At 36.3% G+C, this 26,097-nt stretch overlaps 1 protein-coding gene, 1 long non-coding RNA gene and 2 pseudogenes across 5 annotated transcripts; 2 read left to right on the forward strand and 2 right to left on the reverse strand.

Annotated features, from left to right (window-relative positions):
* Positions 1-1,173: 1,173 nt before the first annotated feature.
* Positions 1,174-2,748, reverse strand: LOC137748728 (putative galacturonosyltransferase-like 1 pseudogene; annotated as a pseudogene). The gene has a single exon (XR_015956839.1). The product of XR_015956839.1 is annotated as a putative galacturonosyltransferase-like 1 pseudogene (transcript).
* Positions 2,749-9,737: 6,989 nt separating this feature from the next.
* On the reverse strand, positions 9,738-11,349 carry LOC137748225 (uncharacterized). 2 transcript variants are annotated; one of them, XM_068488337.2, is made up of 3 exons: positions 11,210-11,327; positions 10,679-10,705; positions 9,738-10,614 (listed from the first exon to the last, which is right to left on the reverse strand). In XM_068488337.2, the coding sequence occupies exon 3, from the start codon at positions 10,574-10,576 to the stop codon at positions 9,893-9,895; it is 684 nt and encodes a 227-aa protein (XP_068344438.2). In that variant the 5' UTR covers positions 10,577-10,614; positions 10,679-10,705; positions 11,210-11,327; the 3' UTR covers positions 9,738-9,892. The 2 variants fall into 2 exon arrangements, with proteins under 2 accessions (XP_068344438.2, XP_068344437.2); XM_068488336.2 differs by lacking the exon at positions 10,679-10,705 and having other exon boundaries at positions 11,210-11,349.
* A 6,549-nt stretch (positions 11,350-17,898) lies between these two features.
* Positions 17,899-19,236, forward strand: LOC137748874 (fatty acid elongase 3-like pseudogene; annotated as a pseudogene). The gene has a single exon (XR_015956841.1). The product of XR_015956841.1 is annotated as a fatty acid elongase 3-like pseudogene (transcript).
* A 2,787-nt stretch (positions 19,237-22,023) lies between these two features.
* On the forward strand, positions 22,024-23,191 carry LOC137708443 (uncharacterized). Its single transcript, XR_015952183.1, has 2 exons — positions 22,024-22,421; positions 22,879-23,191. It is a non-coding gene; the product is annotated as an uncharacterized LOC137708443 (long non-coding RNA).
* Positions 23,192-26,097: the final 2,906 nt, after the last annotated feature.

A 26,097-nucleotide genomic window follows, 5' to 3' on the forward strand; every position in this document is an offset into this window, starting at 1 on the left:
CTCTTTTATGCTAGCATGAGTTTATAAAAGATCAATTTCATACCCAAATCTCGGTCCCGCAACACCATCACCCATAAATGGAGAACGCTGCCCTCTGGCTGCCAGAAGATGAATGTTGATGGTGCATGGGACACTAAGCGAAATGTTGGGGTAGGGGGGCTGGGATCATCATTCGCGATTCCTCTGGACCCGCAACCAAATTGATCTAGGATAGACCAAATCGTTGAAGACACCAAAGCCTACCTCTCTACAATCACTGAAATTACGTTATTCATGTTCGCCGATATGCTAGTGGTGTGACACACAACTTAGCTCACTATAGTTTGCATATTAGAAATCCTTGTTACTAGTGTGTGGATCTTTTTACTCTTATTGTAGACCTATTGATTGAGGAAGTTAACATCATGTAATTTGGTTTTTGTACTTTTTCGCTTTCATCAATGAAAGAACTGGACTTGGCTGCTGAAGAATTCAGCAGCATGTCCTGCTTACATCCAATTCAGGCTAGACACGTATCCAAGTTTTGATTATTTTTATCAAAACTTGGACACGTGTCCAGCCGAAATTGGGTGTAAGCAGGACCTGCTGCTAAATTCTTCAATAATCAAGTCTTTTCCTTAATGAAATCCTATCGTCTCCTTTCTAAAAAATTTAAAAAATTAGAAAAAAAATTAAAAAAAGGAAGAAGATTTGGTAAATTAACTGCCACGTGGAAGTTGGATTTAGTAACTAGGTGCTGAAGCTGATGTTTGTTCTTGCATGATAGTGTAACTTTTAGTCGTAGTTTTATTTGTTTTTTTCTTTACAATAAAATCAATTTACGGAAAGGAAACAAAAAGAAGTAAGAGATGTTGTCAATCTACACTTTTAATGTGCTTTTTCACGTTGTATTTTTACTTTTTTAAAGTGCATAGGATTTGAAATATTAATAACAATTTTTTTAATATAAGCAATATTTCTATTTTAAACTATACTAATATTAAAAAGAATAAATAGGAGTTGAACTCAATACGTAATAAGTTGATAAACGAAAAATGTTTGGTAAAGTGGCAACCACACTGCATATAAACGTAATTCACATCAAGATCTGTAAAACTAAAATACAAATATGATTATAAAGTTAAGATAGTTTATGATTCGATTCTTTCCAATATAACAAAAAGAAAAACACGATGGTAAAATTAAACTCTATTGATTGTCTTTGTATAATGTACAACAAAAACCTCGATCGAGAGGGTAGAGAGTCCAGAAGCCTGAGTATGGATCAGTATAGTTTGCTCTCTCATACCTGAAATTTTCCATGGACAAAAGAAAAAAAACAACAAGAAAATATATATTTGTTTTTCTTTATTATAAAGAAATTAACTGTGTAGTAATGAATTAGATAATTTGATGATTATTTGTCTAATTTAATCAAGACTCCAGCGCGAAGGGTGTCTGTAACAGATCATATGGGGCCCACAGAGCATCCAATGGGCACGGTCGGTTGGCGTCCAGTCTCACCCACGGCTTCCCCTTCCCGCTCCAATGCAGCAAGCTCACCGGACCCGGATGCAAATCCCGACACAACCCACGAAAGTTATCTCCGCCCAGTCCGTGCTGGTTCCATCGGTGGTCGACTGCGGCGATTTTTCCGGCGAAAACCAATAGGAATGGCGGCAGGGACCCGAGCTCGTAGATCCGCATCCGCTTCTGTAGCTCCATCCACTCCACGATCTGTTCCGTGTACCCACCGGATCTCCACTTGTCCAAGTCGATGACCATGACGCCGGTGTTGAAGTAGCAGGCCTTGCGGTTCTCGAAGGTGAGGGAGAGCGTCGGGTTGGACCAAAACGCAGGCGTAAAGTAGGAGGAGAAGTTGGCGTTGCAGTACTCCGGCGCAGCGAGGACTTGTGTGGGGCCCAGCACGGTGGACGCCAGCTTGGAAATGTCGTCAACGAGGATGAGGTCGGAGTCGAGGTAGACGACTCGGCGGACACATGTGGGAAGGATGTTAGCGAGGTAGTTGCGGGCGTAGTTGAGCGGGCAGTCGAGGGCGGAGCGGATCGACGTCGATATGAGCCCCGCCACGGCAGAGTCGTCGAAGGGGTAGACTCGGAATTTCAAGTAGGGAAATGACGTCTCGATAATTTGCTGGAGGAGTTGGGAGTTGGAGGTGGAGGAGGAGGAGACGAAGTGGAAGATGACATTTTCCGGGCAGGAGGAGTGCTGGAGGACTGAGAGAATGGCGGCCATTGAGCCACGGAGGTAAGCGGCGTCGAGGGTCATTGCCACGTGGTCCGCCTCATCCGAGCACATGGGCACCGCTGTGTGCTCGTGGTTGTTGAGGTCGGGGCAGCTCGGGGAGTTGTAGAATTTCGGTGCTTCCTTGAATCGTTGAGTGGTTGCGGTGGCGAGCGCTTCCCTGAGTCGTTCTGAAGTAGTGATGGCGGCATTGGTGGTGGTCGTAAAGAGAAGGATGAAGCTGATGAGGAAAGACAGCATGTTAAGAAAATTTGGACAATTAGGAAAGGTAGGAGGTGTGTAGTGGTTTTGGTTTTTGACGGGAGGAGAGAGGGTTTAACTTTTGAAAAGGAAAAACTAGAAATAGGGGAGAGAAAGAGGAGTTTCTGTAGAGGGTTTGGGGAGAAGACACTTCTGCGATTTCTACGTGGCTTTGAAACCACGTTGGTTTCAAACCTGAACTGCTCGGGAAGCCAAGTCAAGGGAGGGGGCTCTTTGTTCAAAGACAACCAAAATGAAGGCAGAGAAGATTATTTGGATAATATTTGCATTCTCTCTTTGTGAATAATGTATCTTAACTATACAAATTTTATAATCAGAATCGTTATATTTCTTAATTTTTATATGAAGATCATCCTTAAAAAAATATTTTCCCAAGAAAACAATGAGATTATTCTTTTTCCATATGTGGTTTTTTACCAAAATTTTTGGAAACTAACATATTTGGTAATATGCCATCAAGGCCTAGACCGCTGGTTAAGTGTGTACATTCATTTTATCTACTCACATCAGTCTCTAGTTTTTACAAAAAAAAGTTCTTGAATTAAAACTTACAATTAATATCGTGGGAGGAAAAACTTGAACACAGAATCTTAGGTGTACAAATCAATACTCTTAATTACTTGCATTACAATTTAGGAACCACTAGCAATTTGCATAGCTTGCTAAGGAAAAATTGACATACATGTGTCAATTTATTGGTCATGTGATAAGTGACAACTATTAGGTTATATTAATTCAAATATTTCCTTAAGAGGATAACTTAATTAACATTTATATTAATTTCCAATTACTAATTTGTATATTCATTTAGTACTGGAGGGAGGGAATTGAAGCTATCCCCATTCCCTATAACTCTCTAGGTTGTAAAATATAAGGTGATTAGGACATCATAACCCTGAGCTGGACTACTTTTTAAGCAAAAATTGAGCATGAAATATGAATTTAGGAACTTTAATCTTCTTCACCCACGGCATCTTATATCCTGTAGGTGAACTGGTGAGGTATCCCCTTCAGGAAAATTAAACTCCAACCTCATATCATGTATATAGGTGTGTGCTTCCGTGCAAAGCTATAATCTATTTTTATATACAATTCCCAGCAACAAGTGATTCCAAGAAGGGTGAAATGAGAATTAGAATACACTAAAGTCATTAGATGGGATATCTACTCTTAATTTGTATAAATTTTCGTCACCAAATGTATGTGCTCTAATATTCTAGTAAATAAAGTGTTGGGTTCTAACCAATGTAACACAATGTCAACAACTTACTAGACGACCGGCACACACATGACATAACATTTTTTTTCTGTAACATTTTTATCATAAAAACGTACCTTCATTAAAAATTCAAACATTTCTTGTATGGACAACATTTACTAATTTTTATTGGGGGGCTAAACATAGAAACAGTTCTACCGATTCACGAGGAAATATTTATTATTTTTCTTTTATCAATTAGGGATGTCGAATTAACTTAAAATCTCTTCCAACCTTAAGAAAGACGATTAAACTAAAATACAGCCATAGTTTATTTGAATACTTAGAGCATATTGTTGTTATCAAGAGTACTTCTAAACAAACCCTAGCTAGTCAAAAGAGAATGTTATGACACTTGTAGATTTAATTACAATCTACGTAACATGGATGCTGATCAGTGTTCTACCCTGCATTTGCATTAGCCCTCGGATCCCTTTATTTCCCTAATCATATAGTATACCATCTTAAATCCTAATTATAATTAAACTAAACTAAACTTGGACCTAAAATTATTAGAGCAAAAGGAGAACCCCACATAGGCAATCCATGTCTCATGCGATGGGGACAATCGTGATTTGGGATCCGAAATTTGTGTTTATATTTTGAGCCACCTCATTACATTGTATACCCTGATAAACTTAAGAGAGTTGCCACCTGGCCCTTTGAATGGGACCCAAAGGGTGAAGGTTGGTTGTTTCTGAAAACGGATTGAGACAGCCAAACTAAAAAACGCATTAGAAAGTGATTTGTTTCTTGTGATCCTTCTAACACTTTTTAATCTTTTCTGGATATCTTAACTTTTAATTTATTACAAATATTAAAGGTTTAAAAAATAGATTTTGATTAAGTTATTCCCTTCTTTTTGAACATTTTCAAACTAAACGCGATCACATTCACATTTGAAACTACTAGTTAAGAAAGAACGAAATATTTAAAGGTCTTGATTAATTTGGAAGATTATATGTATTTTGATGGTTAATGCATTCTTTTGTATAGAGACAAAAGTGGTAGTTTATACTAAATAAATTTAATTCAAACTCAGGTGAGGAAATATATAACTTATTGCTTTAACCAGCTTGACTAAGTTGAAGTTTGCCTTTTATATCGTGTTTGGACAAATATTTTTCGTGAATTAGGTGCAAGGTAATTGAAAAGTTATTCATGCATTATATGTTTTCTTGTTTATTTGGTTTCTCTGTTATCCATGCATTCTATAAATTAACTATTGTGTATACAATTTGAAAATAAATAATTTTGCTTGTATTTTGGTCATGTGTCATACTTTCTATTGAGATTTACTATATCAACATGTTTAATATGCTATATTAGTCAGTAATTTTCGCTCTCGCATTATATTTCTCTCTGCTTTTGTCATTTGATTCTTTTTTTTTTACAATTAATCTAAAATAAGAAAATAACAGACGAGTACCTGAGTGATGTGATGGAAATAGTATATACAAGAACAAGATCAGAAAAACCAACGTCCTGAGATTGTTGATCACAATGCCCTAAACCCGAAGCCTTAAACCATAACTATAAATTAATTGTTTTCTTAAAAACCTGATATATCATGTATATTCTTTATTCTTGTATTTCTTATTCAGGATAATATTAAACTAAAAATTACTCCAATGAAAATACAGCCTCATGTTGTATGCCCTTCAATTATCAGTACTTTGCCTTTTGACAGAAAAGATGGAGAAACTCTTTCCATTATTTGAGATTGGTTGCAGCATTTTTTTTTTTCAAACCACCATGAAACCAAGCATGTGCGACACGACAGCCACAAGTCAAGCACTTTCACTCGAGCACTTTCCTATTATTTGGGTACATCTCGACTCCTACTAACACTTTTGTTAGGCCATATAAAACCCTACGTTAGCAAATCTAAGCATTGTTTCACAATATATAGCGTAACCAGAATTTTGTCATAACGGAGCATGATGGTGAAGTTTTAACAAAGAAAATTCCATATGTTTCATCAATCACGTTATTTCTCTCTTTAAAGAAAAACTCAAAGACTGAGATCAAAGTGTATCCAAACCTAAAATTATTCAAAGATTACAACAGTTACTTCTCCATAATCAGGGTTGTAAATCAGCTCGAAACATTTCAAGCTCGCACGGTTCAGCTCGTCTTTGGCTTGTCGAAGTTCAATTGTGAAGGAACCAAGCTAAGCCTAGTTTGGCTTGATTAAGAAACAAGCCAAACTTGAGCATTAGTGTGTTTGGCTTGTCGAAGTTCAGTTGCGAAAGAACCAAGCTAAGCCTAGTTTGGCTTGATCAAGAAACAAGCCAAACTTGAGCATTAGTGTGTTCGACTCGTAAAACTTGTGAACATCTCAAAAGAAATTACGAGACAGCTCGAGGTAGGCTTGAGCGTGGCTTGGTTATTTGAGCTCGACTATTGTATAGTACGTATTTTGGAGGCCCAAGTCCAACTAAATCAATTACTACGATCTAATAATATTTCTCTTTACTTGTAAGTGAGAGGTCTTGTATTCAAATCTCGAGAATGATGAGTTCGCAACCAATTAATTCACCCACCCTCTTAGTCTATACATATTGTAATCGTTGTATAAATAAATAGATCTAAAAAAAAAATGATAGTTTAATAGGGTTTCTTCTTTATGGTTGCCGCTCAAAGAAGCCTCAACCATATGAAAACAAAACCAAAACCAAAATCTAATTGCCGATTCGTTCGTTGTTCCCATATCTAGTATCTACTTCAAAACATTTTAGAGGTAAGATGTTGCTATAAATTTAATGCTCTTATATGTATAATAGTGTATATAAAACACTATATCATGATATTAGTGACTACTGCGTAATTTTATTTATTTATAAACAAACGATATTATCTACGCTAAGGGGGTGGGAGAGTGGACTGAACCTCACAATGGGCAAGCCATAATAATTTGGTTCAAATTCGCTTTTGACGAGAATTGAACCTAAGACCTCTACGTAATTAACACTATATTAAAATTATTTGATATAGTAGTTAATTCTTAAGCCTCAACCCCACCACGATATCGCAAAAAATTTTAAACAACCGAATCAACTTACTATTAGAAATAGCTTGAAACAGTTTGATCCATCTGGTTGTTCAGTTTTCAATTTAGAAAAAGAAATGTGATAGTTGAACGAAATGACTATATATCAAACAACTTTATCTCACCTAGCTAGCTTTATATAAACCGAGGAGTACATTTTCGAAGATGTTGACCAGAATGGAATATAATATAAGTGGTTCACATTTTGCTCCTTGATTTGTACTCAAACTTATTTTGATTGAAAATTTGAAAGATTTTATTTTTGGAGGGGTTGCATTTGCATGTGCTGAGTAGTTACTGTGGAGGCAGTGTCACCAACACAAATGGTGGGGCAGCCGGCGGTGGGGGCAGAGGAAATAAGGGCGGCCAGAAAAGTCAGCTCAAATGGCCAATGCATCAATCCTCCCTTATCGCTTAAACCTTTGGCTTTGTCTCTGTGTGATTTTCTGCAAGGCAAATATGACACTAACCATGCATGCAATGCAAATGGAAGTTTCCACGATTTACTTTACCCTAAAAGACAGAAGCCCAGTGAGATCCCAGCCGTCTATATCAGCCCGGTCATTTCCTAAAGGCCTCCAAAAATGGATGGTTGAGTTTTACTCAGCCCTTTGGTGAGGTTGCATCGCTGTAAAAACAATGGTAGAAAACCTCATCTTGTAGTAGGTTTTGGATATTGACAACTCATTTGATGACAGAAAATCAAAAAAAATATTTAGACGTACAAAAACCGATACATTTGTTGACACATTATTTAATAGCTTGAAAGAGGTAGATCTTAACTTAATACTATATGTGAAGTTCACCTATATTAAATTGTATCAATTTTGTTAGTCCAAATAACATCCCTCATAGAAACAGACTTAAATCCAAAGTTCAGTCTAATGTGCCATCTTGTTCATAAAAGATTGCCGCATGCAAACAAACCGTACAACGACTTTCAAGTTTTAAGCCTAACGAAACAAAATTGAGTTGGGTGGGAGTCAAAGAAATGGAAGATGAATATTCATGGAAAGTACCAAACCAGTCTAAAACGTAGAAGAAGCAAATATTATTCAATTAGAGTAGTCCTTTTGAATTAGATGTTCGTACACTCATGGTACACCAAATCACCGACGCGGTTTTGTTTGGTAGGTCGGTAACAAGAAGTTAGATTAATTAATCCTAAGAGTGATGTTATTGTAATGAAATCTCCACTTGTGGTTTGTTTTTTATACTTTCCATTCTTGATTATTAATTTAACCAAATGATCAATTAGACTAGTTTTTAATGAGAGGGCCTATAAGGTTGTCAAATCTTTTAGATTAAATACTTAAATTGGTCTCAAATTTTTTAAATATTTACCCAACCTATTGAAAATGTTACATCCGTTAAACCCCAATTAATTTTTCAAACATAGATTATATTCAAAACCCACCAATTGGGTATATCATGGTCAACATTATTAGTTACCTCAAAATCTGAATTTCAAACATAGATCATATAATATGGAACTCAATGATCAAACGGGTATTGAATTGAATCAAAAATGAACATAAATTGAAATTACATTAGGAGAGCAATCTCCTAACAAAGAAGAGAATTAAGAATTCAGATATGATTTCAAGGAGTTTGTGGGTGGTGAAGATGGTGATCATTGTATCATGACAGTCCATACTATTTCAGTAACCTTCATGACCTTCTTCTCGATGTTTGCAGCTTGAGTTGTAACTTGGAGTTGGTGGTTTTGTGATGGGTTTGGAGGTGATGGCATGGCGGTCACCTTTTATTGATTTTAATGACAAAGTAAGCCCTAATTAATTTAACAAATTTTTAACTAGTGCTCAACAGATGTAATATTTTTAATAGATTGGGTACTTATTTAGAATGTTTAAAAATGTTGACACCGATTTGAAATAACATTAAAAGGTTGGATGGATTTAGGTACTTAATCCAATCTTTTATCTACTTCTTCAAGCAAGTGTTTGGAAGAGGATTCGAGCAAGGGGCGCTTTAAGTGCCAAAATTAGAGATGGTCTAGAAAAACCAAAACCCTAATTTACACCTTTTGTTTTAACAATTAAATTTCTGTATGGATTACTCTGACTTTTTGCAAGATTGCTTACGAGATTTATGATTTTGGAAGTGTGATGTCAAATCCCATGGTGACGCTGACGATGATACAGAGTTCAGCCATCACTCTTCCGATAAAATTAATTGTGAAGACCATGTTCATATGGCCTTGTCCAGCTCATAACCACTTCGCCAATAACATCAGGACTCTATTAAATTGTTTCACTAGAAAGTACTTCAACTTATAAACGTCTTGATGGAAATGATTTTATTTAAATTTGAATTAAAAATTCAAGTACTTCTCCGTAAAGTATTTTATGAGCTAGAAATCTTTTAAGTTATTTGAATGTTAAGAAATCGTTTTAATCATTGGAGGAGCAATCTAAAATAGGCATTCATTCGCATTGGGCTACAAGACACTTGATAAGGCCCCGTTTTACTAAGCGGAGGGGAAGAGTTTGAATACTAAGATGTCATGGGTCGAAAATGAATACCCTATATTTACTTTTCAAGAAAAATAAAAAGAAAAACTGAAAACTGAAAATAAAATAGTTATTAAACAGCTCCGAAATAATTCTCAAACGGCTCTAAGATTATCAAGAATTCAGTAAAATCAACTTCTTAACTGAATCCAATAAAATCAGCTTCATCAAACTTTTCAGTATCGATCCCGGGTGGTGGCAGAGCCAGATCAAAGGCACATATTGGAGAGATGAATTATAACCTTGTCCCTTGTCCTTGTGTTCTTATTACATTCATCATTGCACAAAAACCAGACAGGACGAATACGATGTTTGCAACTCATGGCAGTGCCAGATAACATGGACATTTTCAGAATACAGTAAAAAAAATATCAGAGAGAGAGAGAGAGCGAGAGAAAGCAAACCGTTTATTATAAATCGACCCCAAACTTCTGACCTTGTTGGTCTCAACAAACAGAAATGCGACTAACGTATATTTACACATATAAGAGCAGCAACACTAAACAACCCTGTTGGTTTCAAACCTTTGAGTGGCAACTCATTTTACGAACCAAAAATAACGGCGACGATCACAAACACACCGATAAACAAAAAAATATACTTCCAAACATCAGCCAGCTCCCATTGGTGGTTTTCCGGCTGAAAGAATCCGTGACCATGGCCTCCGTGAAATGAATTGAATGGTGCGAAAGGGAAACCAGAAGTTGTTCCATATACAGTAGCATCCGGGAACCCGTGATACTGAACGTTAAGCAAAGACGGTAACAGACCACCAAATGCAGTCGCCAAGGTGAAGTTACCAATCCGTTGAGTTGCCATTGGTACAAATCCCCCCATGAATCCAAAGCCATAATTGGCAAATTGATTGGTGTTCGGAGGAGGGGCAGTTGGAGGCCTCTGCCCAGACGGGCGATTGGGAATGTTGATCCCTGGATACGACTTTGATCTTGGGTCGGTTTGCGTCTTGCCCCTACCATAAAGCGGAACCAACTTCTCTTCCTCTATGAGGGCCTTGCAAAACGGGCACTCTTGGGAATTCGAGTGATGGTGCAGCCACCTGTAGAGGCAAGGCCAGCAAAAGAGGTGGCCGCAACGGGCTATGACCGGGTCTTGGGCTAGTTCGAAGCAAATATTGCATTCGAAATCTCCCACATCGTTGGCATTGTTACCGAAGCAAGACACGCTTTGGGGCGGGACGCTTGTAGACTCCCCAAAACCACTTGCCATCTCAGTAACCACAAAACTTCAGACTGGAAACGCCTTGCCTGCACTTCATACAAACTCATCACTAATTTAGTCATTTTTCTTATGGCTCAAATAAATCAATACCTCGACATGAATTAGATTCAGATACAGCTGAAATACAGAGAAAATACTCAGATTAGTTAAATTATTCAATCTCCAAGACAAAGAAAAATTACGCAAAAAAATAATTAAATTATTCAATCTCCAAAAACGTTTGCAATCATTTTAAAAGCGTATCCAAACGAACTCTAAATCCCAAAACCAGATTCGTATTTTACATCAAAATACCAAATTAAATCTAGAACAAGATTAGATCAGGAAAAAACAAAGATCTAGACCACGCAGATCACGAGATTAAGCAAAAGGAAGTCCCAGATCAGAATGATTAAGCAGTATATCCAACCAATTGCACAAATTCTTCAATATATTAGAAAATCCCCCAAAATTCCAAATCCCTAAAACCCTAATCCCTAATCATAAAGCATCTAAAAAGCAAACCGAGAAAAAACTCAGAAATCCAAAACGGGAAAAATAATCGAATCAAGGTGAGAGAACAATTAAAAAGCAATTAAATGAAATTAAACTATAGAAACAATTAAGTTAAACTAAAATTACCTTTTGGGCGAGTGCAATTTGATTGGGAATCGTATGCCGGGGAGAGAGAGAGAGAGAGAGAGAGAGAGAGAATGTGCCGTGCTCAAGTGGGTAGGAAAAAGTCAGTCTTCTCTCTCTAAAAATATTTGGAGGAAGGCAACCGAGAGCCTCTATCGGCCCTCTCTCAGCCCTCTCTCAGCGGATTGTGGAAGATTCCACGCTTTCCTCCCACTTTTTCGATACGAGGATCCTCTCCGGATTTCTTTTTCGAAGATTTTAGAGATCCTTATATTATATCCGTTCATCGTAAATCGTACAATTAAAAATTATTTTAAATATTATTATTTAAAATTAAATATAAATAATATTTGATGAAAATTAACCGTATGATATACGATAAACGAACACGATTTGATGATCCTCAAGATTCGAATACGGAGAGGATCCTCATTCACTTTCTCGTTTTCTTTCGTTCCACGCTGGCGGGCTGTCTATTTTATTTTTTAATATATAATTTAAGAATTATGGGCCCTATTAGAATACTTAAGTATGCGTTCGTTATATTTCCAACCAAACTGTCGGATTTCCGACGGCTATATTGCATTCAGGTGTCCCAATCGGACGGTTTTGGACGTCCTAGTCCTATTCTGATGTTGGTGGTGTCTTTTCTCTGATGTTGAAATCTGTACTTTTGCGGGCTTACCGCAATTTACAGAACTTTTACAAAAGCTCGGCCCATAAACAGTCTAACACATTGGAATGTTTTTGTGTGTGGAAAATCAACAAAGCGCCATGTGTATAAGAGGACGGACACACTAATTATGTGACTAACTCACATAGGCAACGATTTTAGTAAGTAGGTTTGAAGATTGTATAATTTGACATCGGCGAAACCACAGATGTCAAAAACTTTCTAATAACAAGGTTATCAAAAGGGTGCTTTGTAAGTTTAGAGGACACGCAAAGGGTTTTATGGTTTTGTAGCTCAGATGGTTAGAATAATGTTCACTTTAAAACCGAGATCTTCTATTAAAATACCCTCTCTTGAGTCTCGCTTGTGGGGCTTGGGCTTGCATACCTACAAGTAATGACAATTGTACTGAAGAGCAGACAGGGAAGCCCAGCCCATTTTTTGCTTTAGTCTTAGCTTTCTCAAGGATCAACAAACGGCCCACACTACATTAGGTCCAATTGAATGTGCCAGTTTTGAACGTCAACATGCAAAGACCGTTGAGCATTTTCTAATGAAGTAGGTTTATAAACATTTTAACTTAGATGATGTCTTCATGGGACATCTGTACGTAAGAATTTCTCCTCAATTTACGGTAAAAACAACCCCATTGCGGTATAACATTACTACGCATACTTCTTAGAGTTACTTATTAAGAGAATTATTTCCAATACACTCGTTTTTTCCATTACATAGTTTATGTCTGACAGTTAGATCGAACAGAAAAAACAAATCGGATGTGTAAAAGCATTTCCCTACTTTTGGTTAACTAAATTCAGATAGTGCTTAACATCGTTATACGAATCGAACTTGGTGGCTGGAATATTTGGAGTAGGATTATCTCCCTTTGTAGTCTCGCTATTCTTTCCTCCCTTCCTATTTGAACTGTTACAATTAAGTCACGTCAACGTTTTGTGTTAATTTTGTAATAACTAAAAGAAGACAAAAAACAATTTGTAAGAAGATGGGGGAAGAGAATAAAAATAGGGTTAATCTCAATTTACTACCTTGAAGATTCTTGGTTTTCAACATTTAATACATGGAGTTTTTTTCATCCCAAAGTGGTACATAAAGTCATAATTTGGGGACACTTTCATACATCTGTTAAGTTTGTTGTTAAATTAACCGTTAACTAATGAGGTAGCGTTCATGTGGATAGTGACTAGGTGCCACGTGTCATAGGGGCCCACATAAATATTAAAAAAAATTAAAAATTTTAAAAAAAATGTTTTTGGCTTGTCCCTTACCTCAACCCTAGGACTTTTTTCTTCGAACCCAAACACCACCAGACTCCTTATCCTCAACGACGGAAACTTAATTTACGGCAAATAGGAGAGCTTTGCCTTCCTCACTGACATCGTGTTGCCGAACCAGAGCATGACCGAAGCTAATTTCACCCTCATCTCCAACAACGACAAGTTCAGCATTGTCAAAGTGAGTAATTTAGTCTTCAACGACACTTACGTCTATCAGAGGCTCAGCAACGCTTTCTAGTCTCTGGACTCCGAAGGCAAAGTGCAGCAGGCAAACGGCGAGTTATTTATCGCCTCTGATTTAGGCTGATTTCGAAGACTGACGATCAATGATAATGGGAATTTTAGAATTTACAGTTTCGATCTTAGTCTACGGCAATGGAATATAGTCTGGCAAGCCAAGTACAAATTCTGCAAAGTCCACGGCACGTGCAGGCCGAACGCCATCTGCTTCAGCGACGGTTCGAGCTCCTTTTATTGTGTGTGCGCGCTGGGATTTAGAGAATCCGCCGGCGAAATCAAAGATGGAGGGTGTGAAAGAAAAATTAAGCTCACGAATTTAGGGAACACCAGATTTGAGCAGCTTGATTACATGAATTGCACAGACATGTCCAACCAGACTAATTGGCTCGCTGTCAATTTCAACGTCTGCGAATTAAGATGCCTGGCGAAAAACAATTGCCTCAAATTCATGTTTAAATACTACAACAAAGGTTATTGCGTGCTCCAACTCGAGAGATTGTTATACAGGTACTGGTCACCGGGATCCGAAACCGCTATGTTTCTCCGAGTCAACAAATCGGAGACTGACAGGTCAAATTTTACAAGGATGACGGAGCTGCTGGAGACGACGTGTCCCATTTAGATAAGCCTCCCGCTTCCGCCGTAGGATTCGAACGCGACGACAAGGAACATTGTGATTATATGCACCTTTTTCGCAACAGAGCTGATTTCCCATTCCGGCGTGCAGAGGAGAAAAGGGATGGAGGGGGTTGGGGGTTGAGGTAAGGAACAGGCCATAAACTTTTTTATTTTATTTTAATTTTTTTAATATTTATGTGGGCGCATTTGACACGTAACACCTAGTCACCGCCCACGTGAGCGCCACGTCACCAGTTAACAGCTGATTTAACAGCAAACTTAATAGATGTATGAATGTGTCCCAAAATTATGACTTTATGTACCACTATGGGATGAAAAAAATTTCATGTATTAAATGTTGAAAATCAAAAAAATTTAGAATAGTAAACTGAAATTAACCCAAAATAGAAATAGAAATGAAGAGAATCCTTCGCTGAAATATTTATCCCAAAAAAGAAAAACACTTCTTTATGGCCGTGAGCATTTGATGAACCTTACCACTGTGCTCACTGCTCTGCCACCAGTTTTCAGAGTGGCACTGAAGTTTATGGCTGGTCTATATGCATCCCATTAGACAAATTTTTTAGTATTAACATGGTAGGCCTTTTTTGATCGACTCAAACTGAGTGATCTCTTTACGGAAAAAGATCCCGTCGGATCCTTTTATTAAGAATATATTATGATTGTGATTGTTTATCATACATTTTGCAATCAGAAATCATTTTAAAATTTAATTTTTAAAATTAAATATAAATAATACTTAACGAAAACTGACCACACAATATACGATGAACGATCACGATCAAAGAATCTAGCCATCTCTTTACACCAAAAATAATGTTTTATCGAGGAAAAATGTGATAGAGATTTTTTTAGAAGTGAGATTTTTTATGAATTTTTTATCATCTTATATTTTTTGTACAAAGTTTTTATAATTTTGATGCATTAATTAACATTAAAGAGTGAGGTGACATGAATCGATAAATAGTTCCATTTTAGAGAGTCTCATTAGCATTTCTTTTTATAGAGTTTAGGTTTGCCCAAACTTTCACATCTCGATCTCAAGTTTGTTCAGTAAATATTTATTTAAGGGTTTTTATTACAATTAAACTTTCTAATTGACGTAACTTATTATTTTAGTTCTGAAATTAAGATTGTTTAATTTTGTCTTTGAAATTGATCTAAAACATCAATTTAGTCCTTACAGTCCAATTTCATCAAATTCCTTGCTAATTTCAAAAATTAAAATGGCGAGTTAGACAAATTTCAAATACTAGTTGTGATAAAAACCTTCTGTTGTCTAAACACGCATGTTGAAACTTGGTCCAGTTCTGAGTTCTGGCATCCCCCAGAATACCATGCACGAGTAGAGCAGTTCAAGTTAATAAACTTAATTATATGAGCCTTACAGTAACTTACTACAAGAGACTAGAGGACCCAATTACATTCGTCACCTTCAAACTTTTGGGTGACAATTTGATTGAAATTAACTTAAAGGAAAGTTGGTTTCGACATTGGATAATGTTAGGGAGATCAATTATATTTAGATTAAATTTTGTAAATTACATATGACGTAGTTGTTGATAATTGAGTTATTACTTGAGTTTTAATTAATGTATTTATTATATATTAGTGACACATCACATAATTTACAAATTTGATATAAAAAATTAGTTTACCTAACATTACTCTTCAATATTAAGCAAATGATATTAGTTTAAAGTATATCTACTGCTCTCCTTTAGGGTATCTTCAGCGAAGAGATGTTCTTGTTTCCAACTTCTCAATTATATTGATAGAGACCCCCACCTGCCAAATTTTCAATAAACTGAAAAAACAGAGAGAGGGGATATTCATCGGATATTTCAATCATATTCGTTCATCATATATTGTGAGGTCTGTTTTTATTAGATATTGTTTATATTCAATTTTAAAGAAAAAAAATTTACAATAATTATGATCATACGATATACGATGAACCAATGTGATTAGAGAATTCTCAGGATCCTCCTGAAAAAACAGATGCCACGCATCATTATTTGTAGCCACAAAATCCATTAAACATGACAACTGAAATCTGGAATGATTTGAGTGCCTAGTTGACAAGTTGGTACGATGATAGTGTTACGGTGAGCCGCCCACAAATGTATTAAGGAGTGTGATATTCACGCATCTCTTTGTACTTTTCATATTTTTTTAAAAAATTTTGGCCTTCAGATCGGATAAATTGAAAAAAATTAAAAGATAAAAACTAATAAAAAATGTGTGAAAAGTAAAAATAGATATGTAAATAGTACATCCCATTTATTAAATGTCGAAAATCGCTTAACGTGTGCGACTAATTAGTGCACTAAGCACAATATTTTGAAGATTAGACGTTTAATGCATTTATGGTGAGGAAAAATCTATACGTTGTTATTGAGAGAAGATTTCTTAAAGATATTGGAGGACGATGATCCATCCTAATTTAAGTTGAACGCTCCAACTTTAGGCCGATATTTCGACATATTTGGCCTACTGTATGTGCCTATACGTGCTTCCCATAACTAGTAAAATTAATAAATGTTTTATTACACAAATCATAAGCTGGTGGTCTAGTGTTAAAGGCTAGATTATGAGACATTCTTAAAATTAAAAACTAAAGGTCTTGAGTTCGAAATTCGCTGCTGGTGTCGAAGTCAGATTTGTGGCCAGAGAAGACTGAAATGTCTCTGCGAGGTCGAAATGGATGTGGCTTGCCATCAGTCATCCTCATATTTTAAAAGAATAATAAAGGTTTTGGTACACATGTGACGTAATAAGTGGCTGACAAATATGTGCATGTATAGGCACATTTGAGGTTCCATGCATACATTTTCCAACACTATTTATAGGAAAATGAATTAAAGAGCATGGAAACTTTTTTTTTTTTCTTTTGAACAAATGATACTATCTATATTAAAGAGGTGAGGAAGTGGGTTAAGCCTCACAATAAGCAAGCAATAATGTGATTCAAATTCATCTTTGGTGAGAATCGAACCTAAGACTCTAAGACTTAACGTTTAATTTTTTTGAGCAAACGATATTAACTACACTAAGGAGGGTGAGGGCGTGGACTAAGGCCTAATTTGGCATTGCATTAAAAAAAAAAAAAAAAAAAAAAAAAAAAAAAAAAAAAAAACCACTTCACTTTTTAAAATACAGTTTATCAAAAGCGTAGCAATCCCAAATTGGCCCTAAGACTCATAATGAGTTAGCAATAATGTAGTTCAAATTTGCTTTTGGTAAAAATAGAATCTAAGACTTATCACTTACTAGTAAAAAAGAAGAGAGTTTTAACGAAAAACTCATGGTACTGTTCACTTTAACGAAAAACCACATCTTTACACTAAAAAGTCAATCCTGGTACTATTCACTTTACCCTTTATTTTGTCCTTATCATTAAAACTCAAAGTTTTCAAGCCATGTTTATTAGTTTTCTTAAAAAAAAAATATCACTAAACTGTAATACTATGTGGCTATGTTAGATATAACAAAGAGAAGGGAAGAATCGATGGATTATTTTTGTTGCCCATGGTTGACCTAACAAGATTAACAGTCCTAACTACAACTACTTAATTTGAGAGCATCAGTCAAATTAATCACCTCCTAATTACTGTCATAAATACACTAGCAAAAAACCCACACACTTCCTCCCAAAATCCCCAAAACTTTAACAAACAAACCTACTTCCCCCTGAAACTACCAAAACAAACCTTTATTTTACTCATCCCAACACGTGACAAAACTGGCCCCACCAAGTATTACACACGCATCAACTATCAAACCTCTCCACGTGTCCTCCAAAACTGCAGTTCTTCCAACAGTATTTCTTGGCTTCATGCCCACCAGTCATTTGATTCACTTCCAATTTTCCAATTTTCCAATTTTCCATCCCTCAATTTAATCCCAGCACTGCCTCTCTCTCTCCTCTCTCTAAAACTAAAACGTCCTTCAAATTCCCAAAACGAAAAAAAAAGTTGGAAAAAAATGGTGATTGAATGACTCGATGTGAGCCAGAGCCACCAGACCCCCCGGCCACCGCGTGAAGGGCCGTCTCCCGTCGTTTACTCTGCCCCCTAAAACGACGAGACACGTCACCTCCACCGTCTGATCCGCCCCCAACCCGGCAAAACCAAAATGTTGGGTCAACCCGCCATCCAGGCCCTCACATTCTGGCTCTCGGAGCACCCCTCCATCGTCGGGTTCCGCTGGTCCCACACCCACTCCTGGGGCTCCACGTGGTCCTTCCTCTTCACCGCCATCGCCGTCTACATAACCCTCTCCATCCTCCTCCACCTCTTCCTCCTCGCCGTTAACCGGTCGGGTCGACCAGTCCCGCTCGGACCTATACCCGCAATCCACAGCCTCGCGATGGCCCTAATATCGTTCACAATCTTCGCCGGCATCACCCTCTCCTCCGCCGCCGAAATTCACGAGACACGGTGGTTCTGGCGGCGGTCCAAAACCCCATTCCAGTGGCTCCTCTGCTTCCCGCTCGGGACCCGGCCGTCGGGTCGGGTATTTTTCTGGTCCTACGTGTACTACCTGTCCAGATTCCCCCACATGCTCCGCACATTCTTCACCATCCTCCGCCGCCGGAAGCTCGTCCCTTTCCAGCTCTTCAACCACTCGATCCTCACCGTCATCTCGTTCCTCTGGCTTGAGTTCTCGCAGTCGATTCAGGTCCTCGCCATCCTCTGCACAACGCTCGTCTACTCCGTCGTTTATGGGTACCGGTTCTGGACCGCAGTGGGGCTGCCGGGCGCGTGTTTTCCGGTGGTGGTGAACTGCCAGATTGCGCTGCTGGGTTGCAACGTGGCGTGCCACGTCGGCGTCCTGATGCTGCATTTCATGAAAGGCGGGTGCAACGGGATTGGCGCGTGGGTGTTCAATTCGGTCCTCAACGGTGTGATTCTGTTGGCATTTTTGAATTTTTACATCAGAATTCATCTGGGGTTTTTCAATAAGAAGGGGAAGGGAAGAGGTGTCAGCAGCGGAGCTGGCGGTGGCGATGCGGCTGCCAAGTCCGTTGGAGTTAAGGACAAGGAGCTTTGATGGTGTAAGATGCAATTTTAGGGGGCGGAAATTAAATTTTTGATGGGAGGGTAGGTTTTTGGAATTTGTACATGGTCCACAAATTAATACATTTACAATGACGGAAATTTTATTTTTCTGGTCAATAATATGCTTCGGAAGAATGAAGTATTAAAGAAGAATCTGGGACTCAGCGGTTACAAATAATAATAATAATGCATATAGCAATGCATTAGATATTATAACGTTTACCTTTAATAGCGTGCGTTGAGGGTTAATGCAATCTTGCAAGTTTTATACCCTAAATTAGGTCTTTTAGTTTGGCAAGGAATTTGTACCTCATTATATTTGAATTTGGATATAGTTGATTACTTAGTTATAGACAACTTTTAGGGTTGTCATTCAGTACTATGGTCTGGTGGTATTCCTCTTCATTTCGAAGTGAGAGGTCTTAGGTTTGAATCTCGTAGATGACGAATCGATACCAACTTAGGTTGTCCATTGTGTGACTTAGTCGAACTCATTCTTTCCTTAATGTAAAAATATCAATGTACTACAAAAAAAAAAAAACAACAACTTTTAGGGTCAGCTTGATAACTATTTTGTGGGAGAAATATTGGTGGAAGAAATGGTCGAGAATGTGTAAAAGGCCCTGGTCTGGGGATCCTTTCATAAGGGTTGTTAGACAATTATTAAGGGGTTGTTTGGTAGTCAATTTGAAAACAATTTATTGGTTTCAAAAATGATGACTGTAGTTAAATTATTTAGTACTCATTAATTTAAAAACAAAAAATTGGATCCAAGAAGGATATCAAACAACCCCTTATAGTTTCCAAAAAAAACCAACCCCTAAGCCATTAGTGTTTTTCTATACAACGGTCTACTGCTATATGAGTGGGAGAAATCCGACTTAAACCACACAATGAATAAACAATAACAATTCAGTATTAAACTCGTTATTAAGGTGAATTAAACTTAAGACCTCTTATAAGTGAAGACGAAAACCATTGAACCGTAATGCTAATTACTACGTTACCAAAGGTTTGAGTAAAACACAGATTTGTGCAGATAACTTAGTTTCGTTTTGTACTGGCTCTAATCTCAAAGATAGGAGATTTAATTGGTTATGGAAATGCGTAATGTATCAAATTCCAAATCAATTTGGTGCAAGGACACTTTAAAAATAGAGTTTGGGCTTGAGGAGGAAGTGATTTGGACCACAAGTTTTTGAGTCCTTCATGAATGCGAGCAATTACGTTGTGAACATTCCCATGTTGATAAACATGCATCGATCAGAGGTTCAGATGGGAGAGATGGCACATAAACAGAAAGGAAAAAAAAAATACATATTACATTTTTATTTGTTTAAGATGCTGAGGTTACCAAGCGTATGGAATTTCATGAAAATATCGATGCATGCTTTTTCATAACTGAGGAAAATTTGGCGTAAAATTAGAAGTCGAAAAGGAAATTGGTTGGATGAGAAAGTTCATATCGGAATTTTCGAGCTGTAGTTTGTAAGCTAGGGAAAAAGAAAAAGAAAAAACCAACCCAAAATAATAAGTTGGGTCTAAATGAGCAATGAACCATGTAACGAACCCCACTTGATTATGTATCAACTTTTATTTCATTTTAGGCAATTTTATTACGTTTTAGTAGTATTTTAGTTATTCAGTAAATAGAGTTTAGAGTTTGACTTTCATAAATAATGAGTTTATTAAAAAAAAAAAAAATTGGTGAGCCATTGTGTTGCTTAGCCCAACCCCTTGCTCCCAATATCGTTGTATGAAAAAAAAAAAAAAGCTTACCTATTATGGAGATTCAATTTCATCTTTTAAATTTATTTGGATTGCATTTGAAATGGTTGGAGTTCTTTTTTACTATTAAAAAATGCTTATAACAACATTTGACAGAAAGTTTTGAAAACGCTTCTAAGCTGTAGAAGTAATTTCTAGAGAAGTACTTCATAATTAGGAAATACCTCAGCAAAATCCAAGTGCTTTTCTAATAAGTGCTTGGATCTTTAACAAAAACTTCAAATGTATATAGTAAAGCAATTTTAGAATACAAATGGAAGTGCTTTCCATAAAAACTTGAAGAAAAAAGAAATCTTATGTTTAATCGAAAAATTGAAGCCATAATTTTCTATTTTGCTAATTTTTATCAATGTGCCAAGATGTGAGTCGAGTTTGAAATCTCTTACAACAGAGAAAACTAAGGTCAAGACTACATAAATTATTATTTTTGTCATGAACAAGTTCCAATCATTTATCTTTCTTTAAATAAGAACTTTAACGAAAAGCTTCCGGCACTATTTACTTTAACGAAAAACCACATTTTTATACTAAAAAATCAATTATGGTACTATTCACTTTACCTTTTATTTTGTCCTGATCGTTAAAACTTAAAGTTTTTAAACCATTTTCATTAGTTTTCCTTTCTTTAAATTAGAAAGTTTGTTAAACCCTACTTCTTGCATTGCAAGAGGAGAAAGCATAGACGGATGAATAACAAGAAGCTTAAAGGTTTCGTGTCTGTTTTAGTGGCATAGATCTGGGCCGGCACAATCCCTCTAAATCCCTCTCAACTGCCAAACGTGAACATGGTAAAAAAAGACATTAGACACAGCAATTACAAGTGCAGAGATCAAATCTACTGTACTCAAAAGCATACATGGCCTCTCGGTATTCTATCTTATTTGTTCATACGTGATTATTGATTTAAATAACACTTAGCAGTGTTAACTCCATCAACTTATCTCCTCAATAAAAAAATGAAAAACTAAAGGTAAATTATAGTTAAATTAATTTTGATTCGACTTGCAGTTTGAGATGTGATTTTAAAGCTGAAATTTCCAAGCTTTTTTATTAATCTTAAATCAGATTAGTTAATTATAGTTAATTATTATTATTATTATTTTTTATGTTATGTAGCTGAAATAGCTGAAGTTGAGAAAGTACAATTGAAGCTTAGAGTCTTGCACTTGGGAGTGTAAATTTGGATTTATAAATGGGTTTTTTGTTTAAATTTTTTGGTTTTGATTTTGGGGATTTTGTTTGTGGCTTCGAATTCTGGGTGATGGTGGCTAATTTGGTTTTGCTTTTGGTTTCAGGAGATCCAGTTTTTTGGGTTTCTGACGTTTCTTTGCAGCCTGCGAAGGCCTCTGTATTTAAGGTGAGCGGTTTTAAAATTGTACGCTTCACAAAATGATAACGAGGATGCACTCCATTCGAAACAAAAGGATAACGAGGATGAGGCTCTTCCAAAGCCAATTTCATCAATACAAAAGGAAAAACAAAGGGATGAGAAGAGGCTGTTACTTTTGAAAAATCTGGTAATTATTAAATTGTAATTTCATTTTATGGCTCCATTAAATTTTTAGAATTGTGATTTGCAAGTTACAAAGATAATTTCAGTTACTTTGTTTTCTCGACGAAGATTTAGGGTAAAGATGCGAGTTTTAATCAACCAAACATGAATAGAGATGTTACATTATTTATATCGTAATATGAGTTTAGAAGATAATTTGGGTTTAATTTAATGAACGATGTATGCTTGTGTGAGTGCACACATCTAGATGGCTTACTTTAATTTCATAGAATGATTCTGGTTTCTGTTTGTCTTGGGGGAAAATTTACATTTGTGGAGAAGTTTTTGGTGAAATATGATCAAGTATAAGGCTTTGCAGGTTGTTTTGTTTCAACTAGGAGTAGTGCTGGATTTTTGTGTGGCAGAAATGAGTTCAAATTTTTCGTAAATAGAATTATTTGTTTTGAAAATTGGGTTTGAAGGTACTCAACTGTGGTGAAACCGTTGTTCAAAAGGCTTGGTGTGGAGCTGATCGCAATTGAATTGGATGAACTGAGTGCGAATTTTTCTACCCATTACATGGCAATGCTACAGTTTGCAATTCAGTCCTTAGATTAATGTAATTGAATTTTGTTGTATTTCTGAGCCTGTTCTTTAATCGTTGTTTTATCTCTGTTGAGATTGTGATTGAAAAGAAATTAGACTACATTGTCTCTTTGAATGGGGGTTTTCAAGTTTTGGACCTCTCAGTTCTGGTCCATGGGAGAGATAATAATGTTTTTATCGTCATTGTTATATCGTTTTGCACTCAACATATATGTAAGAGGAAGCAATAACATCTTCTGTATAACAATCTAATTAACATTGTCAAGTAGATTGCTATGTACTCTATCTTTTGCATATAGCATTAACCTTTTGCAACCCAATCTTTTATATTATTCAAACATAATTTTTTATACAATTTTCAATCTCACATCAACGGACATAAATTTCTAGTTGTCAACTAATTGGTACGAAATTGACTAAAATACAAGTGACACTGAAACGTAAGCTGCATTACTACGAAACCTTGGTTGGCATATACAATTGCATATCATTATCATAGCACCGTCACAAAAACAATTCCACACTTGTGCCTCTTGTTTGAATATAAATTTAACGTGTAGAATGTGAAGAAAAAGAAGAAAGAAACAAAGGGTTACTAATCATGTATAGGTTTACCTACTTGTACACCGATTTGTAACTAACGTAGTTTGATGTACAAATTTCATAATCAAAATTATTTATCTTATTTATAGTCATCAAAAGATCATCTCTTAAAAAATATTCAATTTGAAGCTCGTTTAGTCATCCATAAGCTTTAAATAAATCGATTTTGCAACCTCATGATAAACCATCTATTAATTTATATGCATATAAATGACTAAATGAGGTCAAAATTGAAATTTTTTTTTTCTTTTATAAATATCATACTTAAAACATGATAAAGAAAATGAGCGGTTTTGATCATAAGGCTTGTACAATGATAATATGCTAATCACAAGTGGAGTGGACAAGTAGGGGCACTTATGCTCTGGACACAAGTATTTTTCTATATAAAAACAAGCTTAAAAATACACAATTTGAAAAGTGTGTTAAAGCTTATAATTTGTGTTTAAGAAAATATTTACATATGAATCTGCCTGTAATACGTAAAAAAAAAAAAAAAAAAAGACTTTTTATTAGTAAAGAAGAAAACCATGTTTCCAGAGAACATCATCGGTCATAAACTAGGAGTAAAAATTTGAAAAGGAAGACCCAACTTACACCCACATGCCATCCCTATGTCACGACGACTGTGGATTGGACTATTTCTCAAGAGCATCGTGGTGTTTGGGGTATCTCATTTGTGAGGATAATTATGATTTTATTATTTACTAAGTAATGTTAAGGAGATTAAATTTAAAGATTAAAATTGCAATCTAAATAATATGTCATAAATAAAAATGAACATATCTATCAACGCTTAAATAATCCATATCCCAGCCATCTTCAAATCCAAACAGAAGAGTTGTATAATTTTGAAAGAATAAGTACATATGGCAAGCAAGAAAATTAAGTAGATGGCAGGCACCATATCTAAATTGCTACAGTACCAATAATGGGATAGGACCAATATGGGTCTGGATCCACGTTACACGGCTACACATTAACAATTGACTCAGTCCAAAATTTTGTCACCTACCATACGGGCAGTAAGCATAATCGTTTGACTGCCCCAGCTTCTTGGAGGTTTCTTGGTGCTCTCGCTCTTCCACACGCAAGTCCACAGATCTCTAGTTCTGAAATAAGAAATAATCGCATGATTGTATGCATCTCTTGTTAGCAAAATGTGGTTTCTCAAATAAGATTATTTAAAAAATCTCTCAACAATAGAGGATTGTGTTGTCACGTATCTATTTTCTAGCCTCTAATCCTCCAACCAAACGGATACGTAGGTTGCACATATTTATGTTCGTTATCTGTGAAAACAGGTACACATGAAAAGAGTAATGTTAAGACGATCAAATGTTTAAACCATAACTACGAACCAAATGATGTGTCACCTCAATCAACACTTAATTAATAATTCAATCATCTCCAATCACATAATTTGGATTGCAAGTTTAGTTTAAAAAATTTGATCTCTCTCGCATTGATTATATGAAAATGTTACGTGGGATAACTAATTAGTTTTCTCCCTCAAGAATAAGACCCGGCCATGAACTTTGACTTGACATCAGGCTTAGCCGGAGTGAATTTGAAAAGACCTAGCGCTTGTCCGCCTTCGATTTTGGAAGTTAGGTTGCTTTGCAACTTACATCAAATAGTTTTATCTAACGTTGCGTTCTAATCTAGTAATACCATAACACATTATAAAAAACTTACACATAATATTATATTGTTACACCAATACGGTATGATAAATCAGTCATATACAAGTCTATCTCCAACTTGAAACCAAAATGGTTAGACAGTCGTTGCATTCGTTTATGTGGTCCCAATGGACATGTTCTATCCTGTATAAGAAGGAAATGAATCATCTTCAGATCCCTTTCCACCTAATCCACCTAATCCAGGATCCAGGCTGTTGAAATTTGATCAAACGACTACAAACAGGGGATCCCTTTAAAAGTGATAATAACTATAGCCATGAGATCAAATTTCAATGGTCCGAATTCCGAACTAAGTGGATTAGGTGGAAAGAGATCCGAACAAAGCCGAACGGTGGATCATGAACTGAATGAAGACATGGCCTGTCCAGCTAAATCCTCCCCTGGCCTAAGCAATTCCCCACTCACCAGGAAGGTTCATATGATATTTTCAGACGGTGATGTATTGACCCTAAACCCCCAACTTCTACGGCTGCAATTGGTTGCCGAATTGTGTTGGACGAAAAGTAATGTTGTAGCATAAAGTGATTGACTTTGTTAAGTTCAATAGTTCATACGTGTGACCGATTTTTATTAAATGATGAAAATCTCATTTAGATCACTCGTTAGAATTTGTTCGAGCATGTAATATAACATGAATTGATAATTATACATTAATTTTAAGATCTAGCATCTGAATTACGTATCCGTGTCACACAAAACCTCGTCTATAACCCATTACACATTGTTTTGAGACCCACCTCTAGACATAAAATGAACCCGGCCCCTCAAACTTCCTTTGTGACCCAC

Source organism: Pyrus communis, chromosome 2 (assembly GCF_041283825.1).
Source record: "Pyrus communis isolate YQ-2024b chromosome 2, ASM4128382v1, whole genome shotgun sequence".
Taxonomy (NCBI): domain Eukaryota; kingdom Viridiplantae; phylum Streptophyta; class Magnoliopsida; order Rosales; family Rosaceae; genus Pyrus; species Pyrus communis.

Excerpts from the sequence above, each read along its gene's own strand:
- LOC137748225 (XM_068488336.2), bottom strand. The coding sequence starts at position 10,576 with ATGGCAAGTGGTTTTGGGGAGTCTACAAGCGTCCCGCCCCAAAGCGTG.